The sequence below is a fragment of the Aquarana catesbeiana genome, linkage group LG08 (assembly GCF_042186555.1).
Source record: "Aquarana catesbeiana isolate 2022-GZ linkage group LG08, ASM4218655v1, whole genome shotgun sequence".
Lineage (NCBI taxonomy): Eukaryota > Metazoa > Chordata > Amphibia > Anura > Ranidae > Aquarana > Aquarana catesbeiana.
Window position 1 is genome coordinate 303,022,560 of NC_133331.1, and position 18,446 is coordinate 303,041,005.

Sequence of the window (18,446 nt, forward strand, 5' to 3'; positions counted from 1 at the left end):
CTGTGTGTACAATAATGAGGAAAAAATTAACTTAAATGATTTTAGCAAATGGCTGCAATATAACAAAGAGTAAAAAATTTAAGGGGGTCTGAATACTTTCCGTCCCCACTGTATATATATATATATATATATATATATATATATATATATATATATATATATATATATTGTTATGGAAATTTTATTAGGATGTATTTAATATGTATTATCACAGTGTCTCCCAGTGTTAGTTCTCCTGCAGCAGACTGGGGCAGACTGATGCTGGTTGGTACCCGTTTTGGTAGTGGAAAGCTTCTCGAGGATGCAGAGAAGTGTTTGCAGAGTGGGGAAATGTCCGCCAGCGAAGGGCCCCTGTGCAATCCACAGACAATCGTCTGGGGGGATGTGTTCACTCTGCCAAAACATTATCGGTTATGGGGGATGTACGCTCGTGTGTCTCTGTGTGTCTGATCAACACATAGGGAGGCTATGGCGTGTTCCTGCAGATAATCTCCTATCCTCAGGAATGGTAGTATAATCCGGGTATGCGTTGTTCTCTGAACAATGCAGAATAAGGATTCACACCAATGGTGAAAACGGCAGTCTTTGAGTGCTTTATGGTCGGGGACAGCATCCATGATTTCAAGGCCAGCCATGCAGCTTTCTTTGTCTTACTGGAGAGCATAGCTTACAGGTACAGGGGGCGGGAAATCATACACACTGCCCCTGCCCAGACACGCCTATAGACTCCCCTAGTCATTGTTCATTGGTTGAGATTTGTATAACTCCTCCTGTTTAAAGGAATGCCTGTGCTTGATTGGATGATTGTGAGACTAACAAGCTCTATTGTTATATTAATATAGATTGCTCCTATTATCGGCAAGTCTGCCTGTGGAGCTAAGGATGCGAGGATGGTGGTCATGTCTGTTTGCTTTGAAAGATACAAGAAACAGGGTTGTACACAGATGCATTATACCAAAAGACTGAAAGGGCGCTTTATTAGGAGACATGGATTACGTGCAGTGTATAGTGGAAATTCAACGACAATATATATACTCTGCATTTAGTGTAGACTCTATATTCAGTCAGTGCAGGCAGTGTAGTATATATATAAAACAGTGTATTGAAGTGGTTAAGAGTAACATAGTTACATAGTAGGTGAAGTTGAAAAAAAGACACAAGTCCATCAAGTCCAACCTATGTGTGTGATTATGTGTCAGTATTGCATTGTATATCCCTGTATGTTGTGGTCATTCAGGTGCTTATCTAATAGTTTCTTGAAGCTATCAATGCTCCCCGCTGAGACCACCGCCTGTGGAAGGGAATTCCACATCCTTGCCGCTCTTACAGTAAAGAACCCTCTACGTAGTTTAAGGTTAAACCTCTTTTCTTCTAATTTAATGAGTGGCCACAAGTCTTGTTAAACTCTCTTCTGCGAAAAAGTTTTATCCCTAATGTGGGGTCACCAGTCCGGTATTTGTAAATTGAAATCATATCCCCTCTCAAGCGGATAAGTTCAGTGCTCGCAACCTTTCCTCATAACGAAGATCCTCCAGACCCTTCATTAGCTTTGTTGCCCTTCTTTGTACTCGCTCCATTTCCAGTAGATCCTTCCTGAGGACTGGTGCCCAGAACTGGACCGCATACTCTAGGTGCGGCCGGACCAGAGTCATGTAGAGCGGGAGAATTATCGTTTTATCTCTGGAGTTGATCCCCCTTTTAATGCATGCCAATATTCTGTTTGCTTTGTTAGCAGCAGCTTGGCATTGCCTGCCATTGCTGAGCCTATCATCTACTAGGACCCCCAGGTCCTTTTCCATCCTAGATTCCCCCAGAGGTTCTCCCCCAGTGTATAGATTGCATTCATATTTTTGCCACCCAAATGCATTATTTTACATTTTTCTACATTGAACCTCATTTGCCATGTAGTCGCCCACCCCATTAATTTGTTCAGGTCTTTTTGCAAGGTTTCCACATCCTGCGGAGACGTTATTGCCCTGCTTAGCTTAGTATCGTCTGCAAATACAGAGATTGAACTGTTTATCCCATCCTCCAGATCGTTTATGAACAAATTAAATAGGATTGGTCCCAGCACAGAACCCTGGGGAACCCCACTACCCACCCCTGACCATTCCGAGTACTCCCCATTTATCACCACCCTCTGAACTCGCCCTTGTAGCCAGTTTTCAATCCATGTACTCACCCTATGGTCCATGCCAACGGACCTTATCTTGTACAGTAAACGTTTATGTGGAACTGTGTCAAATGCTTTTGCAAAATCCAGATACACCACGTCTAGGGGCCTTCCTTTATCTAGATGGCAACTCACCTCCTCATAGAAGGTTAATAGATTGGTTTGGCAAGAATGATTCTTCATGAATCCATGCTGATTACTGCTAATGATACCGTTCGTATTACTAAAATCTTGTATATAGTCCCTTATCATCCCCTCCAAGAGTTTACATACTATTGATGTTAGGCTAACTGGTCTGTAATTCCCAGGGATGTATTTTGGGCCCTTTTTAAATATTGGTGCTACATTGGCTTTTCTCCAATCAGATGGTACCATTCCAGTCAGTAGACTATCTGTAAAAATTAGGAACAACGGTCTGGCAATCACTTGACTGAGTTCCCTAAGTACCCTTGGATGCAAGCCATCTGATCCCGGTGATTTATTAATGTTAAGTTTCTCAAGTCTAATTTTAATTCCGTCCTCTGTTAACCATGGAGGTGCTTCCTGTGTTGTGTCATGAGGATAAACACTGCAGTTTTGGTTACTGAAGCCCCCCGATTCACACGTGAAGACTGAGGAGAAGAATAAATTCAATACCTTCACCATCTCCCCATCCTTTGTAACCAGATGTCCTTCCTCATTCTTTATGGGGCCAATAAGGTCTGTACTCCCTTTTTTACTGTTTACATACTTAAAGAATTTCTTGGGATTTTTTTTGCTCTCCTCCACTATGTGTCTTTCATGTTCTATCTTAGCTGTCCTAATTGCACCCTTACATTTCCTGTTGCATTCTTTATAAAGTCTGAATGCTGAGGATGATCCCTCAACCCTGTATTTTTTGAAGGCCTTCTCCTCTGCTATTATATGCATTTTTACATTGGAGTTAAGCCATCCAGGACTTTTGTTCGCTCTTTTAAATTTATTACCCAATGGGATACATTGGCTAAAGCCCATGCACCAAAATGTAAAAAAAAAAAAATAGCGGGGGTCCCCCCACAATCCATACCAGGCCCTTCAGGTCTGGTATGGATTTTAAGGGGAACCCTGCGCCAATTTTATTTTTTTTAATGGCGTAGGGGTCCCCCCAAAATCCATACAAGACCCTTATCCTAGCAAGCAGCCATTTGCCCTCAACATGGGAAGGGTGCTTTGGGGTCTCCCCCCAAAGCACCTTGTCCCCATGTTGATGTTGTTTGCCCTCAACAAGAGACAAACTGCTTACTGGTTGAACACACAGTGGGGTTTACAGAAGGTAGTGACCCATCAGGCTGGGAGGGTGGGAAATGGCTCTAGTGTGAAGCAGTGCAGTGGACCATGTTTAAAATGACAGCCACGGATAATGTTAAAGCTTCTATGGCAATATCTGAGTGGAATGCAACAAGGGTATCAGGAACCATGAATCAGACTGAGACAGAAAATGCAGTTATAAAAAAAAAAAATCACACCTTTAATGTAATAGAAAAAAATAGTACAGATCAGAAACATAATCAAAACATAAGCCAGGGTTCATAATCAGATGAGCCGGTATTCAGGAAGCCAGAGATCAGCGTAGTCAGAAGCCAAAGATCAGAAACCAGAAGGGACGTCAGCCGGGCAAAGTCTTTAACAGGAACTCAGCAGAGACACTCAGGATATGTTAAATAGGGTGAAGGCATGACAGACATGAACAAGGCAGTTTAAATAGCCAGAAGGGGCTGGCTGTAGGCTGGACTGATGAGGCAGGTAATTGTAACCAGGTGAGCCACTGTGGAAACAATGAGTGGCTGGTAATTAACCGACAGCTGAGCAGTCTTGAGCACTGAGAAGAGAGCTTCTAGAAGCCCAGCCCTGACAAAGGGAAGGTCTGCCTGAGAAAGAATGGGTGGATGTACTGGTCCCTTTCCTGACTGCAGATCCTCAACTGGTGAATTGTGATTTGGTCTCAGAGTCATCATGGGATTATACATTGCTAAAGGCAGAAATACTAGCCAGGCTGGAAGTGAGTATTGCTTTGAGGGCGAGCCGAGTTCATGGCTGGTGCTTTGACAGGGCTAAGCCTGGATATGTGCAGCTGTATCATCTAATGCAGGGCGTCTCCAAACTTTTCAAACAAAGGGCCAGTTTTATTGTCCTACTAAGGCTAGCAAAGGGCCACATTTGTCCCTCGGACCGCAGTTTGGAGACCCCTGATCTAATGCACCTGTTCCAGGAGGTCAGGACTCTGTGCAGGCCAGTAAAGTTCCTCCACCACAAACTTGCTCATCCATGTCTTTATGGACCTTGCTTTGTGCATTGGTCCAAATCATTTGGTGGAGGGGGGATTATGGTGTTTGGTTGTTTTTCAGGGGTTGGGTTTGGCCCCTTAGTTCCAGTGAAGAGAACTCTGAAGACATCAACATACCAAGACATTTTGGACAATTTCATGCTCCCAACGTTGTGGGAACAATTTGGGGAAGGCCCCTTCCTGTTCCAAAATGACTGCCCACCAGTGCACAAACCAAGGTCCATAAAGACATGGATGAGCGAGTTTGGGGTGGAGGAACTTGATTGGCCTGTGCAGGCAGAGTCCTGACCTCAACCCCTTGGAACACCTTTGGGATAAATTAGAGTGGAGATTGTGAGCCAGGCCTTCTCGTCCAACATCAGCGCCTGACCTCACAAATGCACTTCTGGAAGAATGGTCAAACATTCCCATAGACACACTCCTAAACCTTGTGGATGGTCTTCCCAGAAGAGTTGAAGCTGTTATAGCTGTAAAGGGGGGCCAACTCAATATTGAACAGACATCCACCAGCCTCTCTGACCAGCTGCTTAATAAACAAGTACCCGCCCTCTACTATTAACCCGCTCCTAAACCTGCACCAGGCTGACTCGTCTACAACAGAGCTCTTCATATTATGACCCTCCAGATGTTCAGGAACTACAATTCCCACCATGCCTAGTCATGTCTGTGAATGTCAGAGTATTACAATGCCTCATGGGACGTGTAGTTCTGCAACAGCTGGAGGACCGAAGTTTGGAGATCTCTGATCTACAACATCAATAAGGAATCTCACTCCTATGAATTCTCTGGTATTGCAAAAGGTTTCCTTTCCTAGTGAAAGATTTCCCACACTCTGAACATGATTATGGACGCGCTCCTGTGTGAATTCTCTGATGTGTAACAAGGGCTGCTTTTTGAATGAAAGATTTTCCGCACTCTGAACATGAATAAGGACGCTCGCCTGTGTGAATTCTTTGATGTGTAACAAGTGTTCCTTTTTCAGTGAAAGATTTCCCACACTCTGAACATGAATAAGGACGCTCGCCTGTGTGAATTCTAAAATGTCTAACAAGGAATACTTTCTGATTGAAAGATTTCCCGCACTCTGAACATGAATAAGGACGCTCACCTGTGTGAAGTCTAAGATGTGTAACAAGGGTTCCTTTGCAAGTGAAAGATTTCCCGCACTGTGAACATGAATAAGGACGCTCACCTGTGTGAATTCTCTGATGTGTAACAAGGCCAGCTTTGTCAGTGAAAGATTTCCCGCACTCTGAACATGAATAAAGACGCTCACCTGTGTGAATTCTCTGATGTGTAACAAGGGATGCTTTACAAGTGAAAGATTTCCCACACTCTAAACAAAGGAAAGGACGCTCACTTGTGTGAACGCTCTGGTGCTGAATAAGGTTTCTTTTCAGAGTGAAAGATTTCCCGCACTCTGAACATGAATAAGGACACTCGCCTGTGTGAATTCTCTGATGTGTAACAAGGGTTCCTTTGCCAGTGAAAGATTTCCCGCACTGTGAACATGAATAAGGACGCTCACCTGTGTGAATTCTCTGATGTGTAACAAGGGTTCCTTTGCCAGTGAAAGATTTCCCGCACTCTGAACATGAATAAAGACGCTCACCTGTGTGAATTCTCTGATGTGTAACAAGGGATGCTTTATAAGTGAAAGATTTCCCACACTCTAAACAAGGGAAAGGACGCTCACTCGTGTGAACGCTCTGGTGCTGAATAAGACTTCTTTTCATAGTGAAAGATTTCCCGCACTCTGAACATGAATAAGGACGCTCACCTGTGTGAATTTTCTGATGTGTAAAAAGGTCTGCTTTGCCAGTGAAAGATTTCCCGCACTCTGAACATGAATAAGGACGCTCACCTGTGTGAATTCTCTGATGTGTAACAAGGAGTACTTTTTGAGTGAAAGATTTCCCGCACTCTGAACATGAATAAGGACGCTCACCTGTGTGAATTTTCTGATGTCTAGTAAGTGCTCCCTTCTGAGTGAAAGATTTCCCACACTCTGAACATGAGAATAGATTGTCACCTCGGTGATCTCCTTTATGGGGTAAGGAAGATTCCTCGGGATTAGAAGGATCTGTTGATCGATCTGCAGTGTGAGATCTTACATGGATATTTACAATCATAGTATGTGATTGATGAGAAGATTCCCCCTGATCAGAGGGATCCATTGATGTCTCCGAACAGGAAGGTCTGTGATGTATATTTTGTGTATTTGGAGTTCCTCCTGGAGGATCCTGTGTGATGACATTATCTTCTGACTTACAATCAGCAGATAATAGAAGATGTCTCTCCGAGGAATTCACATCACATCCATCTGTTGGAAAGAAGTAAAAAAAAATAAAATAAATCTCAGTAGATGAGAAATAACTGGAGTTTTAGCTCCTCCTCCCCGTCGGTGGAATAAGTGGAAATGCTGATCTCATAGCTGGGCTCCTGCTCTACCTCCAAAATCAATCAGAAAAGTCTTCACACCGAGTCCATATATGATCTGCTAATTCTATAATAATAAATAGCTATGACTGAGGCTTCATTATCCAAAACGCGTTAGTGGATTGTTACTACATCGGATTGGCTGGATTTTATATTATGAAGAGTTTGCAGATCATATATGGACTCCAAGCTAAGTCAGCAAGAAAAAAAAGTCACGTTGGTCTAACAGTCAACACTTTCACAGAGCTCTGGCATGGAACTGGGTACAACTGTAACATCAAAATAGGAAAAAAAAAACCTTCCTCCAAGATTCATAATGCTGGTGTCCTAGGGTGGCTCCATCCCTCCTCCATCAGTGTGGAGACAACCTAAGCTGTTAGTGCAATGGTTTATTAAAGGGTTAGATCACCTCTACAGAAGAACTGTAAAGCTGAACTAACACCAAACCCCCTCCCCACCCTCCTAGACCCCGCTTTACATGTGATGGCTCTGACCAATCAGAATCCATCTGGTCCATCCTGGCAGCTCAGTATGGAGAAGACAGAGCAATGGGGTATTTCATATTCCCCGACCATTGGAGTGGTGAGAGAGCCCTGATAGTAGAGGATGGCTGACGGTAAGTACAGTGAGGACCGGGGGTGGGGGTGAAGGGGTCCGGTGTTAGGTCACCTTTATAGTTTTTCTTTATTAGGCAAACTAACCCTTTAATGTGACTTTAGGGGTCTGTTTGACCATTGATGTCTCATCTGCCTCTAATTGAAGGTAATGAAGTGCATATTGCGCTCCATTTGCTTTTTCCCCAACCACAGCAACCCAGGAAAGTGACAGCCGGACCCGGAAGTGATGTCTTCCACATACAGTGTATCTGGAAAGTATTCACAGCACTTCACTTTTTCCACATTTCCACATTATTTCAAAATGGATAAAATTAATTATTTTCCACAAAACTCTACAAACAATCCCCCAAAAAGACAACATGAAAGAAATTTGTTTGAAATCTTTGCAGATTTAATAAAACTAAAGAACGTAAAAAAAGTCATGTACATAAGTATCACAGCCTTTGCTCAATACTTTGGTGAAACCCTTTTGGCACCAATTACAGCTTCAAGTCTTTTTGAGTATGATTCTACAAGCTTGGCACATATTTTTGGGCAGTTTCTCCCATTCTTCTTTCTCAAGCTCCATCAGGTTGGATGGGGAGCGTCGGTACACAGCCATTTTCAGATCTCTCCAGAGATGTTCAATTGGGTTCAAGTCTGAGCTCTGGTGTGGCCACTCAAGGACATTCACAGAGTTGTTCTGTAGCCAATCCTTTGTAATCTTGGATGGGTGGTTGTCCTGTTGGAAGATGAACCTTTATCCCAATCTGAGATCCAGAGCACTCTGGAGCTGGTTTTCATCAAGGATGTCACTGTACGTTGCTGCATTCATCTTTCCCTCGATCCTGACTAGTCTCCCAAATCCTGCCACTAAAAAACATCCCCACAGCATGATGCTGCCACCACCATGCTTCACTGGTATTGGCCAGGTGATGAGCGGTGCCTGATTTCCTTCAGAAATGACGCTTGCCATTTAGGCCAAAGAGTTCAATCTTTGTTTCATCAGACCGTTTCGTTTCTCATGGTCAGAGTCCTTCAGGTGCTTTTTGGCAAACACCATGCGGGCTGTCATGCGCCGTTTACTGCGGAGTGCCTTCCATCTGGCCACTCTACCATACAGGCCTGATTGGTGGAGTGCTGCAGAGATAGTTGTTCTTCTGGAAGGTTCTCCTCTCTCCACAGAGAAAACGCTGGAGCTCTGTCAGAGTGACCATCGGGTTCTTGATCACCTCCCTGACTAATGCCCTTCTCCCTCGATCGCTCAGTTTGGTGGCCAGCTCTAGGTAGAGTCCTGGTGGTTGCAATTTCTTTCCATTTACGGATGATGGAGGCCACTGTGCTCATTGGGACTTTCAATGCTGCAGAAATGTTTCTGTACCCTTCCCCACATCTGTGCCACGATACAATGCTGTCTCGGAGGTCTACAGACAATTCCTTGGACTTCATGGCTTGGTTTGTGCTCCGACATGCTTTATTAACTGTGGGACCTTATATAGACAGGTGTGTGCCTTTCCAAATCATGATTTCAAACAAACTTCTTTCACATTGTCATTTTGAGGAAAATAATGAATTTAAATCAATTTTGGAATAAGGCTGTGACATAACAAAATGTGGAAAAAGTGAAGGGCTTTGAATACTTTCCAGATGCAATGTAGCTTCCAGGATCTTATTAGGGAAGGGAGATCAGCGAATTAACATTTGATGCCTCTATGTGGCGACACCCACCATGGAGGTCCTTGACTCACAAGCTGTGTGAAACATGGGAGGGGTGCACGTGGGGAGAGAGGTGGTGTGGAAGTTATACAGCCACCTGATCACTTCCTCCCGCCAGCCAACAGTCGGCTTGTCAGTGCTTAAAACCATCTGCTGCTGCTGATGTATATCATATATTAGAAGCAAAGAGAGGATTAAAGGAGGTGGTACTCTGTATATATACACCTAAATACACTGGTGTACCAGTATCTGTGACAACTCTGTATAAACTATTCATAGATATTAAATATTGTAAAGCTCCGCACTCCAAGAAATTGAATACATAGAAAAGATGGTAGGGAGATTGCACTCACTTATACCAGAACATAGGGGAATTAATCTGATGGAAAATATGCAATCATGTGAAGCGTACAGTACAAGAAGCATGTGTCCAGTGAAAAATGACATGAGCAGATCAATACTCCAGATGTGCCAACTCCAGTGCACCACCAATGAGGTCATACACGCTTACAGGTACTAAAAGTGTCCAAAGGATGGAGATGGCCAGCTTGGGACGGATCACAACCCAGCACATGGAAAAGATGAGAACCACCACACTCACTTTGCAAGGCCTTGCACACCATGGTTCTAAGCATAGCCCCTAGGAGGGTTCTGGTCTGCAGTGGGCCCTAACATAGGAGCCCAGCCAGGTGCCAAGCTTCCCTTATCTACAGAACCTCTGTCACTGGTCACCACCATTCTCTCTGCCCCGAACTGGAGGCTCCTTCTTATCACTCTTCACTCCATAACATCAAGGCTTAACTGAATTGTACATTCTATTTCCCAGTTCTCTCCAATACATTGTAAAGACACTTCTCTTCCAAAGTAACACTGATGGTTACTCTTAAACAATAGGTTCTTTAATGCAATGATTTTCAACCTGTCAGCTCAACCACATCTTCCTCCACCTTTAATTGAAACGGATCTGCTTGCTAAATTCTGTGTATGTGCTTTTGGTGATCTATGCTGCCTTCAAATTCTTTACCTCTCTCCATATCACAGTGTTGTTTATTTTACTTTCTTATTGTCTATACCTAAATTATGAGCAGTTCCTATCTTTAGGGCTCTGACACCTCTGCTCTCTTGCGGTGTCTTGTAGTGAGCCTTGGTGTGAGAAGTTCATTCTGTTAGCCATGTGCCCCTCCTATGCAATCCTGACTAATTAATTGGCAATACCCCCACCCAAACACAGTATAAATTTAGACCCTTCCTTAGGGGATGGACAGGCAGGGGTTTGCACAGGCTGGGATTGCATGGCAACTATCATCTTGGATAAAGTATTCATATTGGAATAAATATTACACTTCCGCTCAGCACTTCAGGAAATACACAAAGCAAAAATACACCACATACTTCTGCAGAACACTAAACAGACTACAGGTGACCTGATTCTCCATCAAACTTTTTCATCTCTCATTCAGCTTCCTCTCAATTTCACCTCTCTGTATCATGCACTCCCTACGTTTCCTTTTCACAGTTGCATCCTCTCTCCTTAAATTCTCATTCCTTCACCCATCTTTTCCGTCCCACAGCTTATATATATCACCCTCACTCCTGCCTTCACCTTATTACTGCACTTATCAGCTCCTGATAATTCTGAACCCATATACCAATAAAACCTGCAGGCCACTGGGACGTATCCCCCCACATAAGTCACACTCCCATATCACCTCTCTCTTCCTCTGCTTCTCCTAACTTCTGGAGATTTTTCCCCAAAATCTTGGACTACCATCATTTACCTTCGGCCAACATACCCAGCACCACCCATACTCTGATAGCAGCCGCAATCCACACAATCTCATTTCTATTCCTCTTCAGCCTAGAACCAGCCTCCCCTTCTCCTTTGCCCTTTGGAATGCCCGCTCTGTTTGTAACAAACGCACCACCATCCATGATCTATTTATCACAAACTTCCTGAACCTACTTGCAATTATTGAGACCTGGATTTAGAATCTGACCTTCCTTCTCCTGCTTCTCTCTCCTATGGTGGCCTCCTGTGGACTCCCTCTCCCAGGCCTACTGGACGGAAAGGAGGTGGTGTTGGAATCCTCCTATCCCCTCAAAGCACTTTTCAGGTTCTTAATCCACCCCCCTCTCTGTCCCTCTCTTCATTTGAAGCTCATTGTATTGGTCTATTTTCTCCAGTTTCATTGAGAATTGCTGTGATCTATCGGCCCCCTGGACCGGTATCAAACTTCCTTGATGACTTCTCTGCCTGGCTACCCTACTTTCTCTCTTCTGAAATTCCAACAATCATTCTTGGTGACTTCAACATCCCTGTTAATCTTAAGACTCCCGCTACTTCTAAGCTGCTGAGCCTAACCTCCTCTTTTGACCTAAAACAATGGACAAGCGCTTCTACTCACTCTGTCGGCAACTGCCTTGACCTCATATTCTCCTACCTATGCACTCCGCACAACCTCTCCAATATTCCTTTTTCTCTCTCTGATCACCACCTTATTAGTTTCACTCTCTCCTTGTCTGCCTCCTCCTTGCCTTCCAACTATCAAACTATTACCCATATAAACCTTCGCCATCTTAACCCTTCTCTTCTTTTTTCTGCTACAGATTGTCTCTACGACAAAATCTCATCCTTGTCCTGCCCCAACTTGGCCACTTCTGTCTACAATAGTTCACTGTCATCCACCCTGGATACCTTCGCCCCCCTCACTACGCACAGAATCATGCCCCGACAGGCTACAACCCTGGCAGACAGACAATACCAGAAGCCTCAAAAAACGTAGCCGCGCTCTTCAGCGTCTGTGGCGTAAAACTAAGTCACAGCAAGATTTCAGCAAATATAAATCTGCCCTCCAAAAATACCATTCCTGTCTGCACACTGCCACTACTACTACTTTATCACTCTCATTAACACCCTCTCAGGCAGTCCCTGTCAACTCTTTTCTACCTTTACCACTCTACTTCGTCCTCCATTACCCCCACCCACTAACTTACTCACTGCCCAGGAGATTGCTAATCACTTCAAAAATAAGATTGAGACAATTTGTCTTGAGATCTCTGCTCTACAGATATCTCCCTCACTTTACACTCCTTGTCCTCCTGCACAATCAATACTTCCCTCTTTTAACCCAGCTACTATAGACTTACTAACAGCCAAAACCAACAGTCATTATTCCATACTCTTATTATTATTATTATTCATGATTTATATAGCGCCAACAGTTTACGCAGCGCTTTACAATGCATAGGGGGGACAACACAATTACAGTACAATACAAAAGGTACAGGAGGGCTCTGCTTGTAGAGCTTACATTCTAAAGGGAGGGGGTGGTGGTACAAAAGGTAATAGCTGCAGAGAATGATTTGCCCTGCACACACGATCGGACATTGATCGGACTTTCCGACAACAAAATCCATGGATTTTTTCCGACGGATGTTGGCTCAAACTTGTCTTGCATACACACGGGCAAGACAAAGTTGTCGGTAAAAATACGATCGTTCCGAACGCGGTGACGTAAACCACGTACGTCGGGACTATAAACGGGGCAATAGCCAATAGCTTTTGTCTCTTAATTTATTCTGAGCATGCGTGGCACTTTGTCCGTCGGATTTGTCTACACACGATCGGAATTTACTAACAGACATATCAGCCTGGATGTCAAACCATTTCCTCAAACTGAATCTATCTAAAACTGAGCTCTTAATATTTCCTCCCCTAAGTGCCCCCTCCCCTGACTTCTCTGTCAAGATCAATGGCACATCTATCAGTCCGTCCCCGCATGCCAGGGTGCTAGGGGTAACCTTAGACTCTGAACTGTCCTTTCAGGCCCACATACAATCCCTGTCCAAATCATGCCGCCTTAGCCTCCGCTACATTTCCAGAATACACCCCTTTTTAACTAATGACACCACCAAGCTTCTAATATACTCCCTGGTCATCTCTCACCTCGATTACTGAAACTCCCTCCTCATTGGATTACCTTTACATAGACTATCCCCCTTCAGTCCATAATGAATGCCGCTGCAAGACTCATCCACCTTACCAAACATTCAGTGTCCTCCAGCCCTCTCTGCCAATCCTTCCACTGGCTTCCACTCACCCAACAAATAAAATTCAAAGTACTAACAATAATTTACAAAGCCATCCATAACTCTGCCCCCAGCTAAATCACTAACCTAGTCCCAAAATACCAACCAAGTTGCTCTCTTCGGTCATCCCAAGACCTCCTACTCTCTAGCTCCCTTGTCACCTCCTCGCATGCTCGTCTCCAGGATTTCTCTAGAGCTTCTCCCATCCTTTGGAACTCCTTACCCCAATCTGTCCGACTGTCCCCTAATCTATCCATCTTTAGGCAATCCCTGAAAAACCTTCTCTTCAAAGAAGCCTATCCTGCTTCTAACTAACACTGTTTTACTTCCTCTATCAGCTCATCCCCCCCACAGCTATTACCTTTTGTATCAATTGACCCTTCCTTTTTAGATTGTAAGCTCTAACAAGCAGGGCCCTCTGATTCCTCTTGTACCAAATTGTAATGTAACTGTAATGTCTGCCCTCATGTTGTAAAGCGCTGCGCAAACTGTTGGCGCTATATAAATCCTGTATAATAATAATAACCTCAGCCCTCAAGTATCCCCAACGGGCCATGTTTTGGGAACTGCCCTTAGATAAAATAGCTCTTATCAATACCATGTCATTGATATTGATTTAAAGCAGCTGTGCAAAGCAAAAAAAAAACCCTGAAAACATGGCCCATTGGGGATTCTTGAGGACTGAGGTTGAGAACCATACATACAACATACAGGGATATACACTGTAATACTGACATAAAATCACACACATAGGTTGGACTTGTGTCTTTTTTCAACCTCGCCTACTATGTAACTATGTAATCACCGCTTTAGTGAATAAAGTTATATTTACCGTTCTGTCCAGGTTCCATAGAAGTACATTTGAGCGATACACAGAATCACAATTGCATTTACACTCACTCACTCTCTCTCTCTCTCTCTAATAACAATGTACCAGATTTGGCTGTGCGGCGTTGTTCATAACTTTTATAGCTTAGTTGCATCCCAGTAAATAGCATCAAAAGTCCAGTCCTTGTAACCAGTGCTGGGACAAGTTCTTCCAGTGCCCAGGGCAAAGATGCCAAACTGCACCCACTCCTCATTCATGATGTGCAAGTTTAGGGGATCCTACACTGATCAGTCACTCCCTTGTCTAAATCACTGTCACTATCACTACTCCTATCAGCCTTGTAACAGAAGGAAGGCGCCCCCATCCCTACAGTAAATCATTGCGCCCAGGGCAGCCACAACCCCTGCCCACCCCTTGTCCTGGCCCAGCTTGGAACCCATCCAGGGGTACCGCTAAGGGGAAACTCCACCACAAAGTTCAGCTCTTTACAGTTTCCTCACTGATCACCTCCCATACAGGAACAGACCACGAGGTCCGATCCGGTTCAGAATCAGGAAGTGACACATGCAGGGGAGGGAACATCACAGAACCAAGTGTTAACTCTTACCACACCACATATTAACCCTTTAGTAGGCAAACACATATTTAACCTTTTAGAACCTGCTTATAGGATGATGCGAAGATCTCATAATTATTTAACTTTTTTTTAACACTACAATCCTTATACTTAGAAGTAAAATGAGACTTTGACCTGTTTTTTTCCACAATGCCTGTTACCTACCTGTGTCAAAAGGTAGAGAAATTTCCTCCTGTTCACTTTTTATAATCATCCCAACCTCCTCCGTGAATGGCTGATCACCCCCCACATACATCTCTACTTCTTCTTCTTTAACTTCAGCTTTTATATTAATCCGTTCTTCACCCTACACCAAAAATAATAGAAAACATCTATTAAAGTCAACTCAAGGCAGACATAAAGGACACACATTCAGTATGTACCCTCCGTTGGAAGAACACAAGGATGAAGAGGACCTGCGATGTGTCTGGGCTTAAGACCCACAGAGGAAAGGAATGTATATTAAAAAATAAAAATGAGGGTGAAAAATGTAGGGAGCTCAAAGTAGCTAGAAACAGGGATGGGGGTGTGGGTTGCACTTCAGATGTCAAAGTAAAACAAGAGACTACACAGAAGAACGTCATCTCATTGCTTAGAATATATATTTAGGTCTGGATGCCCAGCCCCACCTACCTGATGATGGTATGGGATGGTGTGATCCTCCTGTATGGAATCCCAGGAGCACAGAGGAGGGGGAAATCTCTCACCCTAAACCCCAAAGATGAAAAAACAATATATATATAGAGCAAGAGATTTAATAGAAAAATATCATCTCATAGCTTAGAATATTTGTATGTTGTAATTGCTCAGTCCCATCTACCTGATGATGGTGAGGGATGGTGTGATCTTCCTGTGTGGAATCCTGGGAATAAAAAGGATCACCCTCTACCATAGACTGCGGATCCCTGGACTTCTCTTCTTTTTCTACTTTAACCTCAAATTTAATGTCTTTCAGTTGTTCACCCTGGATTTATAAAAGAAAACAAGAGATGAAATTAAAGAATGTTATTATGAAGCGTAGAATTCTACAACGTATTTGAGTTCTAATTGCTCAGTCCCACCTACCTGATGGTGGTGGGGGATGGTGTGATCTTCCAGTGTGGAATCCTGGGAATAGAGAGGACGGGGACATCTCCCTGGTGGGTTCCCATTACTGGATCCATCTGTAGGAAACACACACATTGACTGAATACATTGTTTCTATGTGTTTATCAAATGATGGGGGATCTAGGTGGACCCTCCATACTGCTCTCTCCTTTACAATAAAGTCTCCTCTTACCCGATGATGTGAGGGGCGGCTGATTCTCCATCATGACGTCCTTGTAAAGATCCTCGTGTCCTTCTAAATAAATTAATATTATTATGTCCTCTGCTGCCAGTTCCAACAATGTTTTCTTTTTACTTCCTCACCCCTCACCCAGGACGTCCTGTTTAGATCCCTTCATCACTTCCTGTTCCTTGCTCACATCACTTCCTGTCCCATCACTTCCTGTGCATATATCAGTACTGTCTGCAGCTGACATCACTTCCTCTCCAGCTGTGTGTTCACTTCCTGTGTTTGTACAATCACACTCTTTCTGTCTCCTTGTTCCACTCAATATAATAGGAAAAGATCTCCATCTCTATATTTATTATGTGAATGTTCTACAATCCAGCAACTCCAGATGCATAGTTGGATAAATAGCTCAATATTCACAATGTATCTGGTTTATAATTCAGAGGTTATGGGTGAACAGTTAGATAAATGGTTCTATATTTAGGATGTATCTGATCTATAAACCAGAGGCTCTGGATTAGGGTTGAGCCGAACATCCCCCTGTTCGGTTCGCAGCAGAACATGCGAACAGACAAAAATATGTTCGAACACGCGAACATTCTATGGGACACAACTTGAAAAATCAAAAGTGCTAATTTTAAGGGTTAAGGGTCTCAGCAATACAGATAAAAGAAGTCATTGAAAAAAATGGCATGGGATCCCCCCAGTCCATTACCAGTCCCTTTGGGTCTGGTATGAATATTAAGGGGAACCCAGAACCAAAATTTAAAAAAAAATTGCGTGGGGGTCCCCCCAAATTCCATACCAGGCCTTTCAGGTCTGGTATGAATATTAAGGGGAGCCCCGCGCCAAAATAAAAAAATAGCATGGGGTCCCCCTTAAGATCCATACCAGACCTGAAGATTTTAAGGGGAACCCTGTGCCAAAATTAAAAAAAATGGCGTGGGGGTCCCCCAAAAATCCATACCAGACCCTTATCCAAGCACGCAACCTGGCAGGCCACAGGAAAAGAGGGGGGAGAGAGCGCCCCCCCTGAACTGTACCAGTCCACATGCCCTAAACATGGGGAGGGTGCTTTGGGGTAGCCCCCCAAAGCACCTTGTCCCCATGTTGATGGGGACAAGGGCCTCATCCCCACAACCCTTGCCCGGTGGTTGTGGGGGTCTGCGGGTGGGGGCTTATGGGAATCTGGAAGCCCCCTTTAACAAGGGGACCCCCAGATCCCGGCCTCCCCCCTGTGTGAAATGGTAACGGGGTACAAATGTACCCCTACCATTTCACAAAAACAATGGTAAAATTGATAAGATACGGCTTGGGACAAGTCCTTTTTTTAAAAATAAAAAAATAAAAATGTCCCACAAAGTCCATTCTTCTTCTCTCGCTCCGCCAACAGACGGAAAAGAAAAAAAATACGCACTGACCCGCCTCAAAGCGTCTTCACTTTGAAAGTTCTTTTATGTAACCGGGTGGCCCCGCCCCCCTTTGACACCCCGGAAAAACCATAGGGATGTCCCCATGCATCAGAGGGGGCGGGGTCACCCAGGAACATCACGGTGTGGCCCCGCCCTCAGTTATAAAAGAACTGTCAAAGCGAAGACACGTCATACGGCGGGAGACTCCCATGGAGGTAGGTTGGTGTGGCTTTTTTTTTCGGTCCGTCGGCGGAGCAAGAGAAGATGAATGGACTTCGAGGGACATTTTTATTTTTTAATAAAGGACTTGTTCCAAGCCGTGTCTTGTCATTTTTACCATTTAACCATTTGTTAAAGGGGGCTTCCAGATTCCGATAAGCCCCCTGCCCACTAGGGATGAGCTTCGAGTTCGAGTCGAACTCATGTTCGACTCAAACATCGGCTGTTTGCAAGTTCGCTGAACAGCGAACAATTTGGGGTGTTCGTGGCAAATTCGAATGCCGCGGAACACCCTTTAAAAGTCTATGGGAGAAATCAAAAGTGCTAATTTTAAAGGCTTATATGCAAGTTATTGTCATAAAAAGTGTTTGGGGACCTGGGTCCTGCCCCAGGGGACATGGATCAATCCAAAAAAAGTTTTAAAAAGGGATGTTTTTTTGGGAGCAGTGATTTTAATAATGCTTAAAGTCAAACAATAAAAGTGTAATATCCCTTTAAATTTCATAGCTGGGGGGTGTCTATAGTATGCCTGTAAAGGGGCGCATGTTTCCCGTGTTTAGAACAGTCTGACAGCAAAATGACATTTCAAAGAAAAAAAGTCATTTAAAACTACTCGCGGCTATTGCATTGCCGGTCCGACAATACACATAAAAGTTCATTGATAAAAACGGCATGGGAATTCCCCACAGGGGAACCCCGAACCAAAATTTAAAAAAAAAATGACGTGGGGATCCCCCTAAATTCCATACCAGGCCCTTCAGGTCTGGTATGGATATTAA

At 43.9% G+C, this 18,446-nt stretch overlaps 1 protein-coding gene across 1 annotated transcript in view; it reads right to left on the reverse strand.

Moving 5' to 3' along the window:
- Positions 1-3,630: 3,630 nt before the first annotated feature.
- Positions 3,631-18,446, reverse strand: part of LOC141105160 (uncharacterized) — a 236,290-nt gene continuing 221,474 nt past the window's right edge. Inside the window, 1 exon segment of the mRNA XM_073595050.1 lies at positions 3,631-6,423. Coding sequence (XP_073451151.1) covers positions 5,231-6,423 — 1,193 coding nt within the window. The 3' untranslated portion in view covers positions 3,631-5,230.